Raw genomic sequence first — 26,147 nt, 5'->3', positions numbered from 1 at the left:
AGTACTGTGGGTACTCTTCATAGAAGTGGCCATCCAGCTAAGATGACTCAAAGGGCACACCTCAGAATGCTCAATGAGGTAAAAAAGAACCCTAAAGTGACAGCTAAAGACATAAAGGAATCATTAGAGCTGGTTAACATCCCTGTTCATGAGTCTACTATATGGAAAACATTAAACAGGAATGGTGTCCATGGCAGGACACCACGAAAGAAGCTGCTGCTTTCCAACAAAAACATTGCTGCCTGCCTGAAGTTTGCCAAAGACCACCTTGACACTCCACAACGCTACTGGGAAAATGTTTTGTGGACTGATGAAAATAAGGTTGAATTGTTTGGGAAGAACACGCAGCACTACGTATGGCGTAAAAAGCAACATGAAAACATCATCCCAATGGTGGAGTATGGTGGAGGGAGCATCATGATTTGGGGCTGCTTTGGAGACTGGACTACTTAACATTAATGAGGGAAAAATGAATTCCCAAGTTTATCAAGATATCCTAGTGAGTTGGATGATGCAGCAGGACAATGACTTTGAAGTAAATCCACTACAGAATGGCTTCAAATAAAGAAAATCCACCTTTTGGAGTGGCCCAGTCAGAACCCAGACCTTCACCCAATAGAGATGCTGTGGAATGACCTCAAGAGAGCTGTTCACACCAAACATCCTAAGAATATGGCTGAGCTGAAGCAGTTCTGTAAGGAAGAATGGTCCAAAATTCCTTCTGAATGTTGTGCAGGTCTAATCCGCAGCTACCGGAAACGCTTGGTTGAGGTTATTGCTGTCTAAGGAGGATCGACCAGTTATTAAATCCAAGGGTTCACTTACTTTTTCCACAGCAATGTGAGTGTTTAATGGGATGTGTTCAATAAAGACATGAAAGATTATAATTGTTTGTGTGTTGTTAGCTTAAGCACATTGTGTTTGTCTATACTTGTGACTTTGATGAAGATGAGGTCACATTTTATGACCAATTAATGCAGAAAACCAGCTAAAGGGTTCACATACATTTTCTTGCCACTGTATATTTTCTTGTAAAGAGAACTTAGATAACCTATGATAATTTAGACAACTTAGATTTCTGAAAGTGACAATCAAAAAAAAAAGAAAAAAAAAGAAAAAAAAAATGCTCTACTCAGACGTAAGAGCTTCCCAGCTGCACTTGAAAGCTGTATAATGTTATCCCCCATATAGAACACATATCTTCAGAAGTACAACATAAACTTGTACCAAATGCAGTCTGCAATGCTTTAGAATTGAAAACATTATGCTTTACATCAACGTTTAAGGATATTTTTGCCAGATACATATAATCTCAGAGCAGTGGCAGCGCTATGATATTTCTCATCCCAAAATAACACAGTCGCCCACTGCAGACACATCCTGAGGGAACCGTATCAGCACCACCAGACGACAGCCATCCAATTCTCAGCGCAGAGGAAAAGCTTTTAATGTTCTAGTGATTTGCTCACAGGAGTTATTTTTTTCTGTGGGGTTCAGGTCACCCTGAGAACTTGAATTGGCTCCTAACATATTTTAGAGCAAGACGAAAGTGTGCACACAGGCACTACAGTAGTTACACTCAGTGCTTAATCTTTAAAGGATGAGGTCCCAGAACAACTGGTCAGGTAAGTTTGGGGGCTGTTTATAAACAAAACAACATTGCTCCCAGTAAAATATATGAAGCTGTATATGCTGCTGGTAGTATTCATGTTTCCATTCAAGTTATGAATTTAATTTATCCTCCTGAGACCCTGCTTTACGTTTATGTTTTGGCTTTGCTATAAGCTATGCATAATTTAATTTAATCCAACTGATCTCAGTCCAGGAAAATCTAGGCTGTCATTATAGGTTTAAACATTCGACGCACCGAGTCATGTGACAAAACAACATGATGCCGATCACAGCGGAGTTTGTCTTTGGGAGAAACATCAACAAAACTACATCTGGTAAGAAACCTCATTCAGTTTTTACACTGAAACCTGTCTGAGTCTCTAGTTTCATCCGATATGCCATTTTGTTTTAGCGATTTATCGCAAAAAGGCACGCTTTTAAACACAATGACCACGTATGTGGACTGTGGGCTCATTTTCCTTAAAATATCCTTCACTGTGCATTATCACATTGAGAATGGATGGATGCATCCAAAAGCTGAAAATGTTGCTTTCAGAGACTGCATACGGAGTTAGGATGAAAATAAGGTATTTTTCAAACGGTTCTGAGACTATTGCAGGCAGACAGCCCACTGGAGGTTAGGTCATTCACTAGAGCAAGGGAGCATCCTATAGCTTTCCTATGCAGCCAAGTGCATTCACTCCTAAAAACTGAATATTGCGTAACAAATAAAATAAAATAAAAAAGTGAATAAAGCATGTGTTCAAGAGAACAAAAACAGGCACTTCTGGGGAAATTGGCACAAAATAGAAGTTGTAGCCACTGTGGCTCTTCTATTGAATGCAATAAATTACTTGCGGTTTGGAGCACACAGACAAAAAACCTCATGTTTGCTTGCGATTGGAGGCAGATGCCTTATTTCTTAGAACTAAAGTGTGTCAGGCAGTTCTGGGAGTTTTAATAATAGGCAATCATTTTGATTATAGACTTTGGCATTTCAGAATAACCAGAGCAACATTTGAGATGCTATACAATAATTTAGGTCCGCTGGTTAGTCCAATTATGAGTGAATTATTCAGCAACATGACTTGAGGCATTCGCGTGACTTTTTTGACGCTCATGTAGGAATGTATTCTGTAAATGTGTTGTAATTATAATTTGTCGAATAAAAAAGAAACCACCTCAATCGAGAATATACATTTTTACACACATTTTGGAGAAACTTGGTGTTTCCATACAGCATTTTTTTTCTGCATAAAAATAAGTGAATAGAAACCCAGCTAATGTGACGTTGGACTCTTACAGTGTAGACAGCTTTGTTCATTATGGTGGTCTAGTATTGTTGCATCATAATGCACCACTTGCAGTGTATAAGGGTTATAACTAGGGCTGTCGATTTTCCTACCATCAATTCAATTCAAGCTTGAAGTACCTCCTTTATGCTTCAGTCAGGGGGCAGTAAGCATGACTCCAACCGTACAGACATCAAACACACATAATGACAGCAGACACACAAAATGAGGACGCATTCTTGCATTCAAACACAGCTGGACAGAGCGCAATTCCAAATGTGGGAGTCTCGAGATGTGTTTTTCTAAGTTTCAAAATACTTTTAGCTCAAAAAAAGTCCCAAACAGCACCCTCAGAAAGCCCCAAAGTGTACATAGAAAAGCCCTTATTATATGAAATAAATTAAAATGCTAAATGGATGGCTGTGGACTGTAGGCCAATGACAGGATTATATTCAATGATATGGAAATAAACAATATAGGCCTTTTGCCTTCTAAAGCCATTTTTTGCATAATCTAATCAATGCTTTTCTCCTCTGTGATATATTTATATTATTATATACAACAGTTAGTTCCGGTCCATGAATCTGATTGGACGAGAGACGTTCCATGAGTACTGATGGTCTCACACCATCAGTACTCGGACACTTCACTGTGTATCACTTCACTTGTGTTCGTGCTCTTCTAAACTAAAGTCTAAGAGCAGTGCAGATGTGTTAAGAGCTATCTGTTTTGTGACATTAAATATTTTAGCCAGCAGGTGGAGGCAAAAGACCATTTTTGTGAGTAATATGAGCCAGTTAGGTGACGGGAAGTGAGTCAGCGTCAGTCAGTGTTTACATTCAACAGCACTACATGATTGCTCGTATTACTACTACACTACTAAAGCTAGGAAATAGCTTTAAACGGCTTTAAACTAACAACTTCAGCATTAAGGCTCATCAAAACTGAGAGACACAACAGACTGATTAATTACACAAACTCAAGGCGCTTACCTCTTACCAGAGTTGGACATTGGAGAGGACATACTGTTCAGAATGGCGGAGGAGATTGCGGTTTCTATCGTGAATTACTCTTGCGCACCGGCTACCGCGAAATAGGGACGGCTATTTTTTCCACTGAGAAAATAGGATGAATTTCACCAAAATTACATTATCTTCAGAAAGCTGACTAACAGACTACAGCATCATCAACAGGTGATCACACACACTTCATCTCTCTCTCTTTCTTTCTCTCTCTCTCTCTCACACACACACACACACACACATCCTTGTTACTCCAATAACATGTTAGAAACAGCCCAAGCCATGATACTAGTAGTTCTAAAGCTATGTTTTTGAGAGGCTTGGACACAATGTGTTTTGAACCAGCAACGGCAGATTCTGATCCGTGGCATAAAATTTACTTGTTCATTGAACTGTTGTATAAAAGCAATATCACACTCGCTAGAGCAAACAGTTTTCCTAAAAAATTATGTCCTCATATGTGGACAGCAGGACTAAGTTGTGATTTTAAATAACACTAAGCTACTGAAATATGTTTTCCATCAAATCAGATTCAGATCATGTAATCAGATTTTAGGATTGAATGCACTTAACTGCATAGAAAACTATATGCTCCCTTGCTCTCTATTTAGTGAATGACTTAACCTCCAGTGTGCTCTGTCTGTCTGCACTGGTCTCAGAACAGTTTGAAATGCACCTTATTTTCATCCAAACTCCATATAAAGCCTCTGAAAGCAACATTTTTCAGCTTTTAAATGTGAAAATGCCCAGTAAATATAGGAATGCACGAGGATATGTATAATTATTTTAATGCAATTATTTAATCATTAAATTGATTTTCTTTATTTAGAGGCCTTTATCTTTGCAGTTAATTAATCAGCTTACCATGTAATTAATTTGATTAATTTAAAAAATAAAAATTAATTAAATAAAAAAAGTTATAAAAGGTGTTTATATAGCATTAGTAAAGCTTGCATTAGGTTAAATAAACATGTCAGTTGTGGCCTGCACAAGTTATTATTTAACCAGTCATCCAGAAAAGTAGTTGAGTAGTAGGTGGATCAGTGTTTACATGATAATGCAGGTGAGAAACAAAAGCATGCATATCACCATTGATAGATTCCTGCTGCTTGCAGTGTCATGAATGACGCAAAAAAAAAAAAAATTTCATGCCCCACTCGCTTATGTTTCTGTCAGCCTCTGAGTGACACTTGATTTGTTTCAGGGCTGTTCGCAAGACTTTTGAACACTCCAAATGAGTTCAGATGTCTGCAGCGGCAGCGTGATTTGCTTATAATGTGGTTTGTGAATGCAAATCTCTCCAGGTTCAGGATATTTTCAATTTCATGTCATTTCAAATATATCTGGCTGAATATATCATGTAATACCAAATATATAATGTCACGCAGCTACACAGGGAAAATGTCCCTCCTGTTGTCGCAATGTACAGAACAAATTCAACTAAAGTCATGTGATTCATGACCAGGCAACAAAGACCCAACTAGTAGCAGAACTAATGGATAAGTCGACTAGACATTGCAACCATTAGGGTAAGAACAGTAAGCTTATTTTAAAGCAAGTAAGATTCTCTCCTCATTGAATTTCCATGAATGCATATTTTCCATGGTGTGACTTAGCTTGAACATGATTAACAAAAAAATGGCATCACTACTTTTTGTTTTACTTTTTTTTTTTTTTTATGGGAATATTGGAAATTAAAGACTTAACATTACTATTATTATTACTATGATTTTACATGAAAATACACTAACAGTCAAAAGTTTGGGCACATTTGACAGAATTTTATTCTCGTGACCTTAAATTTTCGTCTTATGCGTCAATGCTCGAAATTCTACACACAAATTCCTTCACATTGGATTACAAATGTTTGTATTTGTTTAGAAATGTATAAATAGGGGGCCTGGGTAGCTCAGTGGTAAAATACGCTGGCTACCACCCCTGGAGTTTGCTAGCTCGCTAGTTTGAATCCCAGGGCGTGCTGAGTGACTCCAGCCAGGTCTCCTAAGCAACCAAATTGGCCCAGTTGCTAAGGAGGGTAGAGTCACATAACCTCCTCGTGGTCGCTATAATGTGGTTCGTTCTTGGTGGGGCACATGGTGAGTTGAGCACAGTTGCCATGGTGGATGGCATGAAGCCTCCACACATGTTATATCTCCATGGCAACACACTCAACAAGCCACATGATAAGATGCATGGGTTGACAGTCTCAGACATGGAGGCAACTGGGATTCATCCTCCACCACCCAGACTGAGGTGAATTACTACACCACCATGAGGACTTAAAAAAAGCACACTGGGAATTGGGCATTCCAAATTGGGAGATTAAAAAAAAGAAAAAAGAAATGTATAAATAGGCATGTATATTTGTCTATAAACTATTATATGCAGAGGGGCACCAGACAAAGGGAGTTCTTGAAACGTTCAAGCTAAAATATAAAATAGTTTTGATTTGCTTAAACTTTCTGGTTAACAACATAATTCCCATATTTCCATTTGTGTTATTTCATAGCTTTAACAACTTTACAAATATTCTAAAATGTGGAAATTAGTAATATTTAAGAATGAGGTGTCCAAACTTTTCAATGATAGCGCATACATTTGTAGGCACAAATTAAGCCCTTGTTACACAACTAACAGAGACCAGGTTTGAAATGACACTGCTTTAGCAGAACTGGACTTGCGTAACAAGAAATACATTGTGCATTGGGCACACAGCACACAGGAAAGACAAAGACAAAGAATGAATGAATAAAAGGAAAAAGCATTAATGAAAGGGAAGAAACAAGAGGCTCTAGGCAGAGATTGCCGTCAGGTCCAAGCAGGACGAGCCAGTTGTCAAGAGCAACACTCATAGCCATTTTCTTACCTGTCCTTTAGTCGTCGTCCTCTTCTGCTAACTCTGTCTCTTTGTGGACGACCACGCGAGTGACAGACATATCAGGGTGCTGCTCTTTGGCCTCCTTTATAGCCTGGGCCAATGCCTGACCCCGCCCACAATAAACCATCAACACGAACGAAACAAACAAAAACCAAACAAAAGGATTAACGGAAAATAAACAACCAAACACAAGAATGAAAAAACAAATTCAACTGAACACACATGGAGGATGACAAGGAGTATGTTTACATGCAAAATCTTACAGTGCATTCAGAAAGTAATCAGACCCCTTCATTTTTTTCTTCTTCTTATTTTGATATGTTGCATCCTTATGCTAAAATGCTTTAAATTATGTATTTTTTCACATCAATCTACACTCCATACCCCATAATGACAAAGCAAAAACCAGATTTTTGATGACTTTGCAAATTTATAAAAAAAAAAAAAAAAAAAAAAAAAAAACTGAAATATCACATTGACATAAGTATTCAGACTCTTAACTCAGTACTTAGTTGAAACACCTTTGGCAGCGATTACAGCCTCAAGTATTTTTGGGTATGATGCGACAATCTTTGCACACCTGGATTTGGGGATTTTCTGCCATTCTTCTCTGCAGATCCTCTCAAGCTCTGTCTGGTTAGATGGGGACAGTCAGTGGACAGCCATTTTCAGGTCTCTCCAGAGATGTTCGATTGGGTTCAAGTCCGGACTCTGACTGGGCCACTCAAGGACATTCACAGAGTTGTCCCTAAGCCACTTTTGCGTTGTCTTGGCTGTGTGCTTAGGGTCATTGTCCTGTTGGAAGGTGAACCTTCGGCCCAGTCTGAGGTTCTGAGCGCTCTGGACCAGGTTTTCATTAAGGATATCTCTGTATTTTGCTACATTCAGCTTTCCTTCAACCCTGACCAGTCCCCCAGTCCTTGCCGCTGAAAAACAGCCCCACAGGATGATGCTACCACCACCGTGCTTCACCATTGGGATGGGATTGCACAGGTGATGAGTGGTGCCTGGTTTCCTCCAGACATGATGCTTGGAATCGAGGCAAAACAGTTCAATCTTCATTTCATCAGACCAGACAATCTTGTTTCTCACAGTCTGAGAGTCCTTTAGGTGCTTTTTTTATGTGTCTTGCACTAAGAAGAGGCTCACATCTGGCCACTCTGCCATAAAGCCCAGATCGGTGGAGTGTTGCAGTGATTGTTGTCTTTCTGCAAGTTTCTCCCATCTCCACACATGATCTCTGGAGTAGGGGTCGACCGATATGTTTTTTTCAGGGCTGATACAGATTATTAGTAATCAAGGAGACCGATAACTGATATATACCTGTATATATTTTTTTAAATCAACAGTCAAGAAGTATCTTAAGAACTAGGCAAGGAATGTGGCCCAAATACAACCAAATTAGTGGACTATGGGGGATCGTCTACCGTTGAAAACTTGGCAGTGGTGACTCAGCGGTTAAGGTTCTGGGTTGCTAACCAGAAGGTTGGGGGTTCAAGCCCCAGCACCGCCAAGATGCCACTGTTGGGCCCTTGACCCTATCTGCTCCAGGGGTGCTGTATCATGACTGACCCTGCACTCTGACCCCAGCTGAAAAAAAGAATTTCACTGTATATATGCAAATGTATAATCTTCTTCTTATATATACCAATCAGGGTAGGTTCCCCTCGTGCTGCCAAAACAGCGCCAACCAACCGTAGACTTTCAGAGTTCGAACCAGTCAGGTCATTCTCTGTTGACCTCTCTCATCAACAAGGCATTTCCTTCCACAGAACTGCTGCTCACTGGATGTTATGCATTTTCAGCTGTGAGACCTTATATAGACAGGTGTGTGCCTTTCCAAATCATGTCCAGTCAACTGAATTTGCCACAGGTGGACTCCAATCAAAGTGTAGAAACATCTCAAAGATGATCCAGAGAAATGGGATGCACCTGAGCTAAATTTCAAGTGTCATAGCAAAGGGTCTGAATACTTATGTCCATGTGATATTTCACTTTTTTCTTTTTAATAAATTTGCTAAGTGATCAAAAATCAGTTTTTAGCTTTGTCATTATGGGGTATGGATTGTTGGAAATTTTTATAATTGAAAGCATTTTAGAATAAGGCTGCAACATAAAATGTGGAAAAAAAGGGGTCTGAATACTTTCTGAATGCACTGTACATTGATTACGCTGAATCTGACAACATAACGTCATGTAAATGCTTAAACGCTGCTTATTGTTGTATTGTGAAACATGAAAAGCACAATACCAATTTAAAAATGTCAAAAACCAATACATTTTTGCCCACTGCACCAATTTCAATTAGGGCACTTCTGGTGGCATATACAGTATGCACATGACTATTTACATTTTGATGTCTAAACATGTAAATGCACTCGCTGATAACGATCTAAAATTAGCTCATTGTAAAAACCTGAGTGCGTAAGGAATCAGAACACTGATACAAATTTACATGTAGAGTGAAATCAGGGTATTAGGTTTCAATCAGGTTTCGCTTAAATGGTGGTTTTTAAAAGCTCTAAAACGGCATTCACATGACCTTACAAGTTGTCGGGTTATAACGCATAAATCGCTGTAAGAGGAATTGCATAAACGGTCTCATGGATGGCACGGCAGGTGTAGGAAGACCAGCGCCAGTCTGAGCATCAAAAATGTCACGTCGCTATGGAAACCAGTGTGCGTGTTTCTGACCTATCAGAAAACTCAACCGGTGTGTGCTTCATACTATACAGGCAGACTTCATCCTGCATCTGCCTTGTTTGTGGTTGAGAATGAACCCCTAAACACTTGGATTTGAATAATGCATGTATTTCACATATTTCACACATGCATCATGACATTTTCAGGTGTTCCTCTGCTATATCCCAGACATAAAACCATATTTATTTTCTACATCGATTGATAAATCTTTCAACAAGGACCTACCACAAGTTCAGAGATTGTTAAAAATATAGTTGATAATTGTCATTGTCAATAGTTGCTCATTTCCAGTGGTTTTTATGATGAGTAGATCATTCTGTCATAAAAGAATTTGAACAGATTCCCTATACTATTTTGCTGGAAATCAAAGATCGTAACGTTCTGATTTATCTCAGAGCTAGTTCGATTGGTTCAAGGCTTAAAATTATTTATTCAAGATTTTTTTTTCAATCCTTATTGACTAATTGAATGAAAAAAAATAAAATAAAATACTTCAGCAAACAAGTCCTCTGATAAAAGTGTGCGCTCACTGTTGTGCTCTACAGAGATGACGGGTTAGGAAGTGTCTTGTGTGTGTCGGGTATCTCACCTGATCGTGATCAATGTCAGAGTCTCCCGTGATGACGATGCGCTTCTCAATGCGAGTTTCTGACAGTCCGCCCTTTAGTGTCTGTCAATCATTCAAATGACATGTTGACAACAATAAACAGGTGTATTAAAGATAACTGTATGAAAAAGGCACTTGCAACACATTTGAGTTAGTGTTGTTATGGTTCATGAAAACTAAAACAGAAACCAATTTATTTATTTGTTAACTGAAATAAAAACATAACTGAAACTAAGAACTAAATAAAAAACGATAATAACCCTGATTTCAGCCGTGCTGTGTGATGACAATGTTCAGCTGGATGTAGGGTGGGGTTTGATTTAGCCATCGGCATTTGATTGGATCATTAAAATTGGGCTATGATTTTAATGGATAATATTATTTTCTCCAGCCCACAGAAAGTTATTACATTTTGATGAAAGATTATGAAAACATATTTTCTTTAAGACATGCACTGGGGCCTGGGTAGCTCAGCGAGTAAAGACGCTGACTACCATCCCTGGAATCACAAGTTCAAATCCAGGGCGTGCTGAGTGACTCCAGTCAGGCTTCCTAAGCAACCAATTGACCTGGTTGCTAGGGAGGGTAGAGTCACATGGGGTAACCTAGTCGTGGTCGCTATAATGTGGTTCTCGCTCTTGGTGGGGCGCATGGTGAGTTGTGCGTGGATGCCGTGGAGAACAGCGAGTTGCCCAGCGGAAGAGAGACAAAGGGGACGCCAGAGAGAGAGACACACGCAGCCGCTGTGTGAATGTGTCATTATGTTTCAGTTTTATGTTGGTGTCTAATTAAAGTCTTTGTGAGTGTTAACCCGGTTCCTGCTTCCTCCTTTCCCAATGAACAAGAGGTTTGTCTGCCACACGTGTATATATATATATATATACACAGTACTGTGCAAATGTCTTAGTCACATAAGATGTTTCACAAAAGCATTTGTCTTAAGATGGTTATTTATATCTTCAGCTTTAGTGTGTCAATAGGAAATATAAATGTTAGACTCCCAAACATTACTTTTGCAAATAGAATAGAATGAAAGAACAGGGAGCTCTGCAACAGATGTCATTTCCCCCACTGAACATAGAGTCAGTCTCAGATTACAAGAAGAGACGAAAGTAATTGAGACAGCCTAAATAGATAGAAGAACTGTGGTGAATTCTCCAAGAAGCTTGGATCATCCTATCTGCCAACAACCAAGGAAAACTGTGTCCAGGTGTAAGTAGGAGAATTGGTGCTGTGCTGAAGGCAAAGGTGGTCACACCTTTTATTATGTTTACTGGACTATGTATGACATTAAGTGATAAATGAAAACTATTTATGGCATTATTTCTGAAGACATCCTCACTATGCAACATTTTTCACAAGTGCCTAAAACTTTTGCACAGTACTGTAGCCGATCTCTCTGGTCAGATCAAATATCAAATACAGGATGGTGTGCTTTGTTGTGGTGTGAGTGATCATGTGTGTTACCTTTGTGATGTGTGTGGTAGTGGTGGTGCAGAGTGATTCAGAAGTGATGGTTTGAGCTGTCATGAGCACACCTGGCTCCCCATCTCCATTACCATCCATCTATCAATCACACACAGGAAAAAAAACACCCATAAAGGCATGCAGTAAACATGCTGAACACTATAGATAATGAAAACAACGTCAAATATTCTCAACACAAATTATTGTGTATGTGTGAAAACAGGGCTGTACAGTGGGACAGTTTTGAATGCATCTGCTTTTAAAAATTATAATATGCGACGACAAAATTTTAGCCCCTTCGCATGTGTGCAATAAGTGTCATTTCCGCCAACAAAAAGTGTTGCAACAAACAACAGAAGAAAAAAGAGAAATGGGCAGAAAGAAATGGTTATATTTGCTCTTAAAGTCTGTGAGCATCAGTTTGCTGGATTTCTAGAAGATGAGCTTAAACAGTGATGCTTTTGACTCAAACACTGGATTCAGCATGTTTATGAGATTCAGAGAAACTTAGTAGTAGATTTCGTTCCTCTAATAGGCTACTCAGATTAGTGGTCAATGGATATTGATTTTCACTGGTCTGTTCTTAAAGCACTATAATTAATACAGTATGTTAATAAAAATGATTAAAATCAAAGTATTATTGTTTTTTTAATTACATAGCAGGAAATAAGGAAATACATATTCTGTGGTGGTGAGGGCAAATGCCCATTCTTGTGATAATTATTTATAGTAATACAACGAGACAAAAAAGTTGTAGTGTAGTTGACACTGATTTGTGAATTATCCAAACTAAGCCCTTGAGAAGAACACAAGCAGGGTTTATTCACTGCTATCAACAGAATCAAAAGACACGCTCTGGACTGGTCAGATCATGTGACCGCTCTCACCTGGGCGGCCTCGTAGGTGATGGTCTTGGTTTCCGTGTGAACGATGGGGACCTCCTTGGTGGATATCTCTGTCTTCTGAGCGGCAAAAGTGTCTGAAATAGTCACCATCTCGGTCTTCACAACAGGAGGCTACAGAGAGACAGGGGCGGTCAGTACACAGTACACATACAAATGCAGTCCGGCCTGTGTTTACTTTGCACACAAGCACACAGACAAACAGCACTACTACACAATACAAATGAAGAGAGGAACTTCATGCCATGCACCGTTTATAGAAACACAAAACCAGAGTGTACCGCTATAAACTAGACTTTGGTATAATGCATGCAGCACATGCAATCCACAGCAGCCAAACTGAAAAAAAGAAGAAGCCAAAAACAATTGAAAAGTTGACAAAGTCTGTATTTGTACTAATTTTGGCAAATAGTAAATGAGTGCAGTTTTGGTTTCTGTAATCTTTGGCAGTCAATAAACAGCATGCAAAAGCACCCAATCATACACATAAACACGAAGCTGAGCAAATACAATCACATCAATATATCACGATTCTCTCTTTTTTGTTTTGTCCACAAACTTTTACCAATACTTTAGATCATTGGAACTGTGTTTAATTATTGAAGCAGCAGGTTGTTTAAACCTTAAATGCATACCTTGGGTCTTTAGTGACCCTCATTAGACCAATGACGATTAATAGTCATACTTCTTGAAAGGAATATTCTGGGTTCAAAACAAGTTAAGCTCAATCAACAGCACTTGTGGCATAATACTGATTACTACAAAAAAGTTTTTAGACTCATCCCTCCTTGTCTTTAAGAAACCCTAACACAAGACATAAACAATTTGTGTGTTAACCTGATTTTACTGTGATCTGTTCAAAGTAATATCCAATTTTACAATTTCATTGCCATCACAACATAACACAGTAAACCCTAAAACCCCAAAGCAACCATGTAAACAATGATTTAAACAACTTTACATCTCAAATAATACTCAAGTTTTAAAAGAACAATTAATGTATGTGCTTTTATAAGTTTCACATTTCTGCCTTTAAACCCTCCAAAAATTGGCTTCATTCACTTCCATTGAAAGTGCATCACTATAAACTCCATTTCAGCTTTTTTTTTGGTGAGACAAGGAGGGGTGAATCTGATTTGTTTTTTTGTTTTTTTTTGTGGTAATCAACATTATGCCACAAATGCTGTCAATTGAGCTTAACTTGTACTGAACCCAGAATGTTCCTTTAATGTGTAAGTGTGCTTCATACACCTTAAGAAGTCATTTATTCATATTTAACTTAGAATCATATTATTAAAAAGGGATATATGATTTCCTTTACGTTTTTAAAACTTATGAATGACATAAAACAAAATAGTATTTTAAACATCAAAATGTTTCCAAATACTTAAAATCTGTATGTATCGCTTTTTGGATTGTTTTTGGAAAAGGCAACCTGAACAGCTATTATTATATTATATTATATTATGAAATAGTAAAATATTTCTGTCCAAAATTCTTCACTTTCACATGATATTTTAAGGCCCGCAAGCCAGAGTTTCTGCTAAGAAATTTGGGAAAAATTGGAAAAAATCCAGTCATCTCATTTCGGTTTATTTTGCAATAAAACGCGATGGACTATGCATAATAATAATGCAAAATAGGCTAATAATATCATGTCAAATCATTGATAAACGTTTGTTCATTATAGCTGCTTTTTCATAAAAAATAAATTAATAAATGGAATAAAAGAAAAGAAATTCAACAATGGGGGCAAAACAATCAAACTGCAATTTGCCACATCTTTTCAGTTATAAATAAATATAAAATTAAAAAAATCGTTAGGCTGTCATATTTCGTACCTTGGTTCTTGATTTTTATTACTATTTTCCTGCAATTTTTCATAGCACAAAAGCGTTTTGCTGCCAAAGTGAAGTAAGAGATTCACATAATAGCCATGTAGGACACACATATCTCAAGACCCTCTCCAAAAGACGGCAGCACAAAGCTGTTTTAATGTGATTCTGAAGTGAGAAGTTTCTCACTGTGGGCACACAAAACAGAAATAACGCAGACTGCTTTTGCCAGTGTGCTGGACACAACGAGCTGTGGTCGAAGATAAGAACCCACTGAGGTTTAAAGTTTAAACGTGGGAGCTGTTATCATTGGAATGGCATCACACTGTGCAATTGTTAATATTTTCACCAGACATTGTGTCTGAAAATGTTAAAATTTTTCGGACATTAGGACATTTTAACGGTCCAAAAACTGTAATTACCGGCTACCGGAAACCCTTTGAGCCCTTATTTCTCATGAAGGAAGATCTTTGAAATTTTGTGTGTATTTGAAAATATGTTTCTTCGTTCTATCATCTCCCCAGAAATAGAGTAAGCAGGCATCTCCTCCTCTCTGTCACAGTGTGTTATAAAAGCTGCGTGTATAGACCTGCAATGACCAGGAACATTTGACATTACATGTTCGTTAAATTAAAGTGCAAACAAAGCAGTTTGCGTTCACTTTCAAAATCCTAGTTTATATTTTCGCGGGAGTTGTGTTTTCATTCTGTGTCTCTGTGCTGCTTGTGAGGTTTGTTGAGGTGCGCTGACTGCCCCCCGCTGACGCGCCTTGTAAAAAAACAAAGTTACAGGTACTTCAAGCTTGAACTGCTCCGATGGTTAGAAAATATTTACTTTTATTACGTATGGGCAAGGAGGCATATTTGTGTAGATGTTTTTGTTTTAATTATTACACTAACACATTAAAAACTGACAGTCCAAATCAAAATGTAACAGAACATATTCTATTATATTGTATTATTTTCTAATTGTCTTGAAAATACTTGAAAATGCACGATCTGGGCACTTTGTAGATCCATATGGGATAGATATATGTGCCAGGTCACTAAAGACATAACTAATAATGTTTGGCGAAACACCCATGCATTTAAGGGTTAAATAAGTGCAAACTCTTAAACCAGCATTTCTCAGTGCAGTCTACCAGTCTCAGTGCGTACCAATTAAGATATTGAATTGTGATTTATTGAATTGTGATGTATTCTCGGAACAGGTAGTTGCCGATACCCAGCCCTACACACACACATATATAGAGCTTGGGGATTGGGCATGTTTCTATGCCTATCCTCAACTAGCTGTGAGGAGAATCAATGTAAACTCACTTATCAAATAATAAATACACACTGAGCTGCATGAAAAATGCAACACATCCCCATACAAAAGACAGGCAACATGCAAATCTCCCTGCTAATGTCTTCAATACCACTGTGACATTTGTTTGTGTGTGTGCATGTACATAAGTGTTTGTGTAGAGGACTCAGATGGAATATAAAACGACCTAAAGGTGTGAGAAGATGGAATGACTGATGTTTAACTCGAGAACAAGCTGGCTAAATGCTCTCATTTAAGCTTCAATCGCTTCCTTCAACAATGGCTAGAGCACAGAGCAGCCAGTGTGCAGATAAGGAAAAGGATCTTCTTCCAGAAAGGAAGTAGGAGTAGGAAATGGAAGAGGAGATGAGGAAGGGGAAGCGTAGGCGATCGTCTCAGCTCGGGATGTCAATTACCTCCGAACAACAAATAACCTGTGGCAGGCGCTCAGTTTCCACATGGGAAATGTTGCCGTTGACGATGTGAGGCTCCTCCTCCTCTGCAACAGCACTGAGAGTGGGCGGGACTTCACTGTCAAGGTCGTGTCCATTTGGAGCTTCATCCAGCATCACCAAGAGCTCATTTGTTGATACTACCTCTTCAGGCTGCGTGGGGGCAGGCTCAGCAGGTTCTGCTTCTGTGGTTGGCTGTGACTCAATTCCAGAGGGTGGGGCTTGTTGGTTAAGCACAGCCTCCTGCTCCTCCTCAGGTTCTTCTTTGATTTGCTGAGCCGAGGCGCTCGGACTGGGCGGTTCAGCGTGGTACTCAGCCTCGTCTTCACTCTCGCTGTCTGATGATAAACTCTTCTCCTCTTTGACCTCCGGAGCCTTCTCCGTTTCTGTGGTGATGGATGCCTCAGGGGCGGGGCTTTTGGGTTTGGCTTTGACGACTTCCTCGATGACAATGGTCTCTTCCACGACCTCTACGACGTCAGGTTGGCCGTTAACATCAGGACTCTGTTTGTCCTCTGCGCTCTACACCAGACAAGCACACAGACACACGTGGGATGGAGAGAAAAGCAAAAACATAAACGATGACCACAGAAACAAACTGAAGGAAACAAACTTCCTGCATAAACGCAAAAACAACACACATATATAATCAACAAGCAACATAACGAGAGAGACAGACGATAATGACAAGCTGAACGATGGATGGACAGGTGATCTCTTAGAAAAGAGGTAAAAAAAAAAAAAAAAAAAATAAAACAATGTCGTAAAGATGGAGAGAGGAAGACTGGAATCATGGATGTCTGCAATGGAAAAACGATGAGATTTGTGTGCAGTGTTAGGTGTCAGTTTGGTCAGGTGATGTTAGGTGTTAGGTTGGCTGAGTGAGGACGTTGGACCACCTTGCTGGCATCTCTGCGTTCAGTCTCGGGATGGGGAGGGCTTTTCTGTGGAACCTAAAGGCAATCGTAGCACACAGTCACTCAAACACTCACTTTCAGAAGGAGACTGGACCATAACACTGTGAGGACGTCCATGTGGAATGGAACAAATGAGTGTTAACAGTTAGACAGGGTGTACAGGACTCCCCTTACCAGTGCTATAGTCCATTTGTAAACCAAGATCATGCAAATAACACAAAGAGGACTCACGCACACTTGATGGCAAAGATGAAAATGATTGGCTAATTACAGTTTTTCTGTTAGTTTATGGCCAGTCTGGCAATTACATCCAAGGACATGGTACACAACAGTGCAAAACAACCCTCTCTAGAGCTGATTTCATAAGTGCCATCAAATACACTCAATTCAGAAGAGGCTTATTGAGATGCATCTATTATTCTGTTATCACTACACTACCTTCATATGTCGGCAGAAATAATTCACAATTTGTAGACTAGGCATGTCAAAAGTTCCTGTACATGCTTTAGTATTTCATCAATACTAATTTCATGCAATAATGGCACATTCGTTTTTACAGTTGTATCAAAATTGGTATTTAGAATAGTGTAGATATAGAATAGAGCAGCTCTACATGGCGCTTCTTCAAATTTCGATGAGGAATGGATCAGTCCCCGCTGCCAGATCTGGACATGAACATTTTTTTGAGAGATGGAGGCATGTGGCAGCAGAGAACAAAGCCGTAAGCAGTTGCATAGAGAGAGAAAGCCAGATCAAGCACAGGGACAGACAGAGCAAGCGATAACGGTGAAAGGCACCTCAAGGTGTGCTAAGGCTTTACTGCCCTCTGCTGGAGCAGCAGTGGTACTGCACAAACCAGCCAGACCAGAGAAACAGGCCTTACTCAGAAAGAGGGAGGTTAGTTCCTCTTCCAAACTCTACACGGGGTTATAGAACCACACCGAAGGGTAAGAAATTAAATGAGCGGGTTTGAAGACAAGAACAGACAAAGAAACAAGAGGGAAAGAGAAACAGAAAAGCAATTCAGTGACACTACATAGTGAGGATAGAACTAATACTCTGAGAACATATGCATAGATGCTAAATCAGCGGTTCTCAACTGGTTTTGTTCAAGGATTTTACATTGGACATCAAGTGGCGACCCAACACGGGACAAAAACTGATCATCATACAAAAGTAAACAAAAATGTAATTCGAATCAAACATTTATTAATATTACCAAACATACACAGGCATCTGTTAATTCACTGCACAACACACATTGTCATTGGCACAAGTTGACAAGACAAAGACATATTTTGTATTTTTGGTTCACGACCCATCAGTTGAGAACCACTGCACTAAAGGTTTAGTAGTTTACCCAAAAAAGAAAATGCTGCCGTTTCAAACCTATACGATTTTTTTGTTTCTTCTGTGGAACACAAAAGGAGATGTTTTGAATGGAATCTCAGGCTATTAAGCTTTACAAATGACAAAAATGCACCATAAAAGCACCAAAAAATATTTTCTGAAGCCATAAGATAGCTTAATATTTAGAACATCAAACGTAATCAGTTCTCACGTCTCAAGACCGATCGTGATTCAAGTCTTCGCGCAATAAGTCTTGATGAGTCATGTTTGAATTAAACGCAATTAAAACATTTCGGTCTGTTTCTCACACAAAGATATCGTATGGCAGGGCTATTCAACCCTAAGAAACTGAAAAACATTTCATTTTTCAACAGATAACAGTTCTACAATATAGTATAATACAGGGGTTTTCAAACTGGGGTCTGGGGCCGCAAGAGGGTGCTAGGGGGTCCACAGAAAATTTCAGAGAAATATAAAGTGTAAAAAATGTTTATAAAAAAAAAAGTGACATATTTACCAAATTTAACATTAATAAATTTCAGTTGCACTGAAAATGTTCAGGTTAATACATGTAACATCATTCTAGTAAATATTATAAAAGTAAATATTTTCCATGTTATATTTTTAATAATTTCTTTTGACTTTAGTAAAATGACTATATAAATGGAAATGATTTAATGTAAAAAAACAACACGCTGTCGGCTCTTTATAATATCAAACTTTCATACATTATAAATGGGTCTTTATAAATGAAAATATATAATTATAGCTTTCATTTTTTTTGTCATGAAAAATATTTCCACCTAGCAGGAAATTCAAAAAAAAAAAAAGGTTGTATTTCTTTAACATTAGTCAACCCTTTTGCAGCATGTATTAATCTTGTTTAAATGTTAATTTCAACATACTAATACATTTTTAAAATGAAATGTTGTAAGTTAACGTTAAAAAAATAACACGTACTAACGTAATGATTTTTTTTTTTTTAAATAAATTAACATTAACCTAGATAAATAAATGTCGTATTAAAATATTGTTCATTGTTAGTCCATGATAGCCAATACATTTACTAATGTTAACAAATACAAACTTTTTATTTTTTTCAGTATTTCCTGCTAGGTGGAAGTAATTTTTTGCATTAAAATAATGTTTTATTTATATAGTGAAAAAAAATGAATCAACTGAAAAGTGCTTTCAAAACTGTTCCATAACAGAGAGAGTAAATTAGACTAGACAATAAATAAATAAATAAATAAATAAAAGTCAAGAACCCACAGCACTTGGTACAGGCTCTTGCACAGAAGTTCAAAATTAAAAATACAATTTTACTGAACACTGATACACAAATGAAGTTTGTTATAGATGCAGTGATTTAAACTTGACTTTTCAAGTTTTTGGTTCACTTGGCCAAATTAAAACATACTCGCTTGTCAATCGCCCATGATATTAGTTCTTCGAATAAAAAAATAAAATAAAACAATTACAACCTATGTCAGCAAAAAAGAGGGATAATTATTGTAGTGCAACCTCTGAAACTGATTTTAACGCCACACTGATATTAAAACACATTCTCAACAGTGTAGGGCGGTTGCAGAGTCTGACAGCAAATAATACTGTATTATTAAAATGTTTATTTATACTGTATATAATGTATATACATGTTTGTATATGTTTATATAATGCATGTGTGTATAAATAAAAATGATTTATTTTTTCCATAAAGGAAAGCAATCTGAGAGAAATAACTGACAACGTTTTCAAATGGGCCATATTTGGCCCGTGGACTGTCATATGGCTTCAGAAGACTTGGAATATAGCACACAAATCATTTAGACTACTTTCATAATATCGATACTTTTGTGTGATTTTTGGACTTTGGTAAACCCAGTCTCCATTTATCTTCATTGTTTATACTAAAAGAGAAAGAGCAATCAGCAAAAACATCTTTTGTGTTCCACTAAAGACAGAAAATCACACAGGTTTATAAGAACATGAGGGTAAGTAAATGACAGAATTTTCATTATTTGGGTGAACTATCCCTTACCACAAATGAAGCCATAACCAGCAAAACTATTTCAACATTAACACACAGAGAACTATAACAGCAGAGAGGACACAGAGTGAGAAGAGTGCACAAAGCAGTGTTTCTAACCCAGAGATTAAGTGTTTTAAAGGGTGACAAAGCAGCAATAATGTGAAACGGGTGCAAATGAAATCACTCTCACACACAAACACACACACAAAATCCCAAAATGAACAATGTTGTCATTGGCTGGAGCCAAAACTTGTGCTGATATGAGAATTCGACAAACCAAAAGCAAGAGAAAGCAGAGGATTGCATCATATCAGAATTAGAAAAACAGTGCCTTTCAAAAATATAATAATAAAAAGGAAGGAGCATGTGTGCAGCTGAGAGACAGAAACGTAATTGAAAATCGCAACTGATAAATGCAAACCTAAATAATAAGAAATCAGTTCTCAGTTTAGTTAAAAGAAAGACTTTACAGTGCTGGAAACACAGTCGTTTCAAAAGAACATAATAGACACATGCAAGACAGCAAGGAACAAAATTACAGCAGTGAAAAGTACAGAAAGAGCAACATGTAAAGTGATACACATACTGTACAGTAAATAAGAATACACTATAAAACGTGGCATGAACAACAGAAAAAGCAAACACTGCTAACACGAAAACAAAATAAAACTCAAAAGAACCAATCAGATTGAATTTATGCTCACAGCGGTGAGAGGAAGAACCAATCAGATTGGGGTTGGTGCTCATAGAATGACAGCTGCCAATGGCTGACGCAGAGAACAGCTTTGAAAGGCAGAAGGCATGAGTGTGTGACAGCTGGGATTATGGGTAATTTAAAATCTCCTTAAAGTGAATCAGACAACAGTGCATTGTGACGCATGGAAGACAGGTGTTCACATTAGCCTTTATCTAATCTAACAGTGCTTATGCTGGGGAATGCGATCATCTACTTGACTTCATCAGAGCCACCGTGAAGGAGAGCCAAAGTCCTTTCTCCAGTCAGTTCACATGGCGGCCCTAAACAGCTATTTTCAGTCATGCAGCTCCTATCTACTTGAATGGCGAAAGACTGAAATCTACAAAAGCATTTTCATGATTATGTTTCAAGAACATTTCAAGTCAGTAATAAAATCAGTCAACTGAATGCTCATGTGCATTCTGGAGTGAGAACTAGTGGTTGACCAATGTGGGTTTCGACGATACTGATAACTAGATATGATGCAATGGGCGAAGCAGCTTCTACATGACTCATGTTGGGGCATCAACGCTCCATTCAACGCCAGCCCTCCACATGAGTGCTCTTACAAAAATCGAGAGTTCTGCCAAACACATGTGGCAAATTGGCTGCATTATTTTCACATGCAAATGAACTCTGCGGCAAACTCGTCAGTGTGCCATTGAAGTGTTGAAGTGTCCATTGTTGCCAGAGGTTTGCTGCAGGTTCACCACTACCGGTGAAGAGCTGCAAACTTCTGGCAATAATTTGCGGCAAATCACAAGCTCATTTGCATGAGAAAATCGTGAGTGGAAAATTTGCCAGAGGGGCAGTTTTACGAAGTTTGCCAGGCAAGAAAACGGTAGGTGTGCACAGTTAACACAGAAAACATGTTTCTGGAGAAGAGAAAAAAGACCTTGCAATTGCTTTGATCGCAGAAAATAATAGGATTCCTCGTTTACGCTAAGGTCTTAGGATGTGATTGGTAAATCTGAATTAGTTCAATAACCGAGGTCAAGGATGCTTAAAAAAAAACGAACTATTTAATACAAAAATAATTACACCATTATATCTTCAGAAACGGACAGTTTTTAAAATATTTCTTTTTACTTTGTACTTTAAAGCCCTATTCACACTGACTACCACCCATCTTCGAATCCCAGAGCATGCTGAGTAACTCCAGCCAGGTCTCCTAAACAATCAAATTGGCCTGGTTGCTAGGGAGGGTAAAGTCACATGGGGTAACCTCCTCGTGGTCGCTATAATGTGGTTCTCGCTCTCGGTGGGGCACATGGTGAGTTGTGTGTGGATGCCACGGAGAACAGCGTGAAGCTTCCACACGTGCTCTGTCTCAGCGATAACGCGCTCAAAAAGCCACGTGATAAGATGTGCGGGTTGACGGTCTCAGACGCGGAGGCAACTGAGATTCATCCTCTGCCACCACGAGGACTTAGAATGCGTTGGGAATTGGGCATTCCAAATAAAAAAAATTAATAAATAAAAAAAAGCCCTATTCAGACTGGATTTGTTACATATAGGGAATGTGGGGTGATGTAATAATTACCGAAGCATGATCTTAATCCTGTGCGAATCAGTCATACAAGTAATTTTTCCAGACTTTTTATGGACTGCGTGTTCCCGCAGATTGCAGCATCTTTTACCTTTTATAAAGACGCCAGTAAAAACAACCCCAGGTTATACTAATCGCATGCAAACTGATATATACTCGGTAAATATTACCCAATCTCCAGTAAAAAGGAGCTTTTCCCGGTATTTTCGCATAGTTGTAAGTATAGAGGTGCTCCTGGCTGCCACTTTTTTTTAACCTTGTACCTGAAGTTAATCGTGTGGTAGTATTGTGTGGAGGTGCAGAGCCTGAAGATGCAATATGAAATCAATATGAAAACGCAAACCAATAAAGGCTTGTGGCAAATTTGGGTAAAATTTATTCAGCAGTACGAATACATAAATGACCAATAATGCTAATATATAATAACCTAACTATTGCAAAAGTAATCAGTTTCAACAATACATACATGATAAAGACAAATCCACTACTGCAATATCAACAGAAGTTCACAGTAACAATTACTTAAGAGACATATGTCTGTTAAACTAATCCCATTTGAATAGGGCTAAAAAGACATCATCGATGAGTCAAAAATGTATGTAATCATTGGCTAACACGCTTTGAAAGGTAATACTGACGCTTCAATGTAGAGTTCAACGTATTCGGCAACACTGACGCAAGTCATGTGGAAGCTCATTGACGCACATGACAAAATAAAAATAAAAAACAGCACAAATGGAATGCGGACAAATTGATAAACTGGACTGCTGGCCAGTGATAAGTGATAGGGCAATGATATGGAAATAAACAATCCTCTGACTTCTAAAGCCACTTTTTACATTATTGGGGGCTACTCTCAACAAATATTGATATGTGATTAATTGTGATAAATTACTCAGTATATCATGTAATTAATTCAATTAAAATCTTACTTGATTGATATCCCTAACTACTATATAAAAACAAAAGTTTATCCTCCATTGACAGGGCTGTCGGTAGATTTTGGAACACTTCTGATAATTGGTCAAGTGAACAACGTTACCAATACAGATAATTTTCAAGTGGCCAAATATTGGCTGATTAATCAACCTGGCTGTCGGTCCATAACTTAAAGGACTCTCTTGAAGACCAGCAGATGCATTAGTCAACAACTGAAAGGCTTGTCTTTCTATTCTACAGCCGCCATATTGAGCGCTTCGATTTCTCCTGTTCATTTCTCTACAAGTGTCCCATCTTCTCCTCATACCCTCATACAAGGTGATCCCAACTGTCACACCACAGAACAGAAACCAAACACACACAGGCAGTCTCTCAGCGCGAGAAGGACAGGGAGCGATTGACAAGCAGGGTCATGCAGGCAGAGCAGAGGGTATGAAGTGCCATCTGTATCCCGGGGTGAAGCACACGTACCCCGTGAGCCTGCAGGCGCAGGGTAGTGGCAGGGCTGCCCGTCAGCCGTTTGTCCCACTGACTGGGCCTGACCTCAGGCGTAGCCTCCATAAAACTGCGTTTTAGCTCGCTAATGCTAGCCTGATGTTTCAACACATCCTCCTGTGTCTTATCCAAGTCCTGATGGGCCCCCAGCACCAGGGAGAGGAAGGCGGTGAGGGGTGAAGGCAAAGGGACAACCAGCATATTAGTCAAACATAGTCCTGAACCACGACTGAGCCGAACCTCACTGCTCACCCAACAGCGCATAAAAACAGATCCAAACGACCAGTTTAGTTTAAAAACCTGAAGAGTCTGCAGTTACGTATAAAAAACCTAGTGAGCTGCCAACATAGAAAACAGTTTAAGGCCATCATAGTCGTGCTATAGAAATAAATGAGGTTTCAAAATGTCAGCAGCAACATTACGCTGCCTTCTAAGGTACCTTGCTTTGGCCAAAATCTAAGGCAGCATCACATACATCCTTCACGAAAAGGCAAACTCAGAATGCATTGCAAAGAGAACATTTTCCTTCAGTGTCAAGTGAAATTTCAATTATAAATATGCTTATTTAATTCAGCACAGCATTTTTCTTTACAATTCTGATGAAAATACTGATGCAAAAAAGATGACAGAAAAATAGTTCATATTGCATTTAGCACTAAAAATATTAATAAAGCGATGGATTTCTTTATAAAATAGTTCATATTTAATCAGCAATTAAAATATTTTACAATTGTGATGAAAATATTTATCTAAAATAGTTCATATTTCATTCAGCACTGAAAATATGTATAACATTTTAAATAAAATATTGATATAAAATAGTTCATATTTCACTGAGCACTGAAAATATAAAATCTACGAATTTCTTTGTAAAATAGTTTATATTTCATCAGCAATTTAAATGTTTTTGATAATTTTGATGAAAATATTAATGTAAAATAGTTCATAGAGCACTGAAAATATTAATAAAACTGATGAAAATATTTACAGAAAATAATTAATCTAATTAAAAATGGAATAGTTTGGCTAGTATTGGCATGTGTTCTGTAATTTTATGCTAAGAAGAGTCTCATGAGTATCACTGACTATACAGTAATGTCAAACACTGCTGGAATTGATTCTAGTCACTTGTGAGGAGCACTATTTGTGTGGCACATGGAGTTGGTGCCTATGAGGAGCATTTCAAATCGGTCACCTATGAGGCTCCATTTCAGTTAGGATGCTGCCTTAGAAGCTATCACTTTTATAAATGAGCAAAATGCTAGCATAAAACTGGAATCTACAGTATTGTGAATCAAATCTCTTGTGCTTCACATATTGTAAGCAAGCATGTTTCTATGTAGGCAACAGACAGCTCACTAGCTTTTGTAACTCAGCTTACACTATTGGTCAAAAGTTTTGAAACACTTGACTGAAATGTTTCTCATGATCTTAAAAATCTTTTGATCTGAAGGCGTATGCTTAAATGTTTGAAATTAGTTTTGTAGACACAAATATAATTGTGCCACCATATTAATTTATTTCATTATAAAACTAAAATGTAATTTAAAAAAAAAAGTTTTTGAAATTGATGAATTGGACCAAATAATAAAGAAAAGCAGCCAATAAGTGCCCAACATAGATGGGAACTCCTTCAATACTGTTTAAAAAGCATCCCAGGGTGAAACCTCAAGAAGATGGTTGAGAAAATGTCAAGAGTACATGTCTGCAAATTCTAGACAAAGGGTGACTACTTTGAAGATGCTCAAATATAACACAGTTTTGATTTATTTTGGATTTTGTTTAGTCACAACATAATTCCCATAGTTCCATTTATGTTATTCCATAGTTTTGATGACTTTACTATTATAATTTTTTATAAAGAATAAGTGTTTCAAAACTTTTGACCGGTAGTGTCAAAAAGTAGTTCAGGAGTACCTTCAAAAAAAAAAAAAAAAAAAAAAAAAAAAAAAATATATATAATAATAATAATAAAAAAAATAAAAATAAACCTTAGAGTAGACATCATATTTATTTGGACAAATGAAAATGAGTCTGTGATGGATAGACCAT

At 38.0% G+C, this 26,147-nt stretch overlaps 1 protein-coding gene across 8 annotated transcripts in view; it reads right to left on the bottom strand.

Annotated features, from left to right (window-relative positions):
• LOC127409882 (protein 4.1-like) overlaps positions 1-26,147 on the bottom strand; it is a 160,055-nt gene that overhangs the window by 3,423 nt on the left and 130,485 nt on the right. For 3 of the 8 annotated variants that reach the window (XM_051644813.1, XM_051644814.1, XM_051644815.1), the window contains 8 exons: positions 24,072-24,230; positions 17,792-17,911; positions 16,977-17,030; positions 16,042-16,599; positions 12,468-12,596; positions 11,581-11,679; positions 10,096-10,176; positions 6,792-6,906 (listed from right to left, as the gene is read on the bottom strand). In XM_051644813.1, the coding sequence (XP_051500773.1) occupies positions 6,799-6,906; positions 10,096-10,176; positions 11,581-11,679; positions 12,468-12,596; positions 16,042-16,599; positions 16,977-17,030; positions 17,792-17,911; positions 24,072-24,230 (1,308 nt within the window). In that variant the 3' untranslated portion in view covers positions 6,792-6,798. The remainder of the gene's footprint in view (positions 1-6,791; positions 6,907-10,095; positions 10,177-11,580; positions 11,680-12,467; positions 12,597-16,041; positions 16,600-16,976; positions 17,031-17,791; positions 17,912-24,071; positions 24,231-26,147) is intronic. The other 5 variants (XM_051644816.1, XM_051644817.1, XM_051644819.1 and 2 more) reach the window with 5 other exon arrangements.

Source organism: Myxocyprinus asiaticus, chromosome 19, assembly GCF_019703515.2.
Source record: "Myxocyprinus asiaticus isolate MX2 ecotype Aquarium Trade chromosome 19, UBuf_Myxa_2, whole genome shotgun sequence".
NCBI lineage: Eukaryota > Metazoa > Chordata > Actinopteri > Cypriniformes > Catostomidae > Myxocyprinus > Myxocyprinus asiaticus.
Note: the sequence above shows the minus strand (reverse complement) of the source record. Positions and strands in the feature narration are given on the sequence as shown.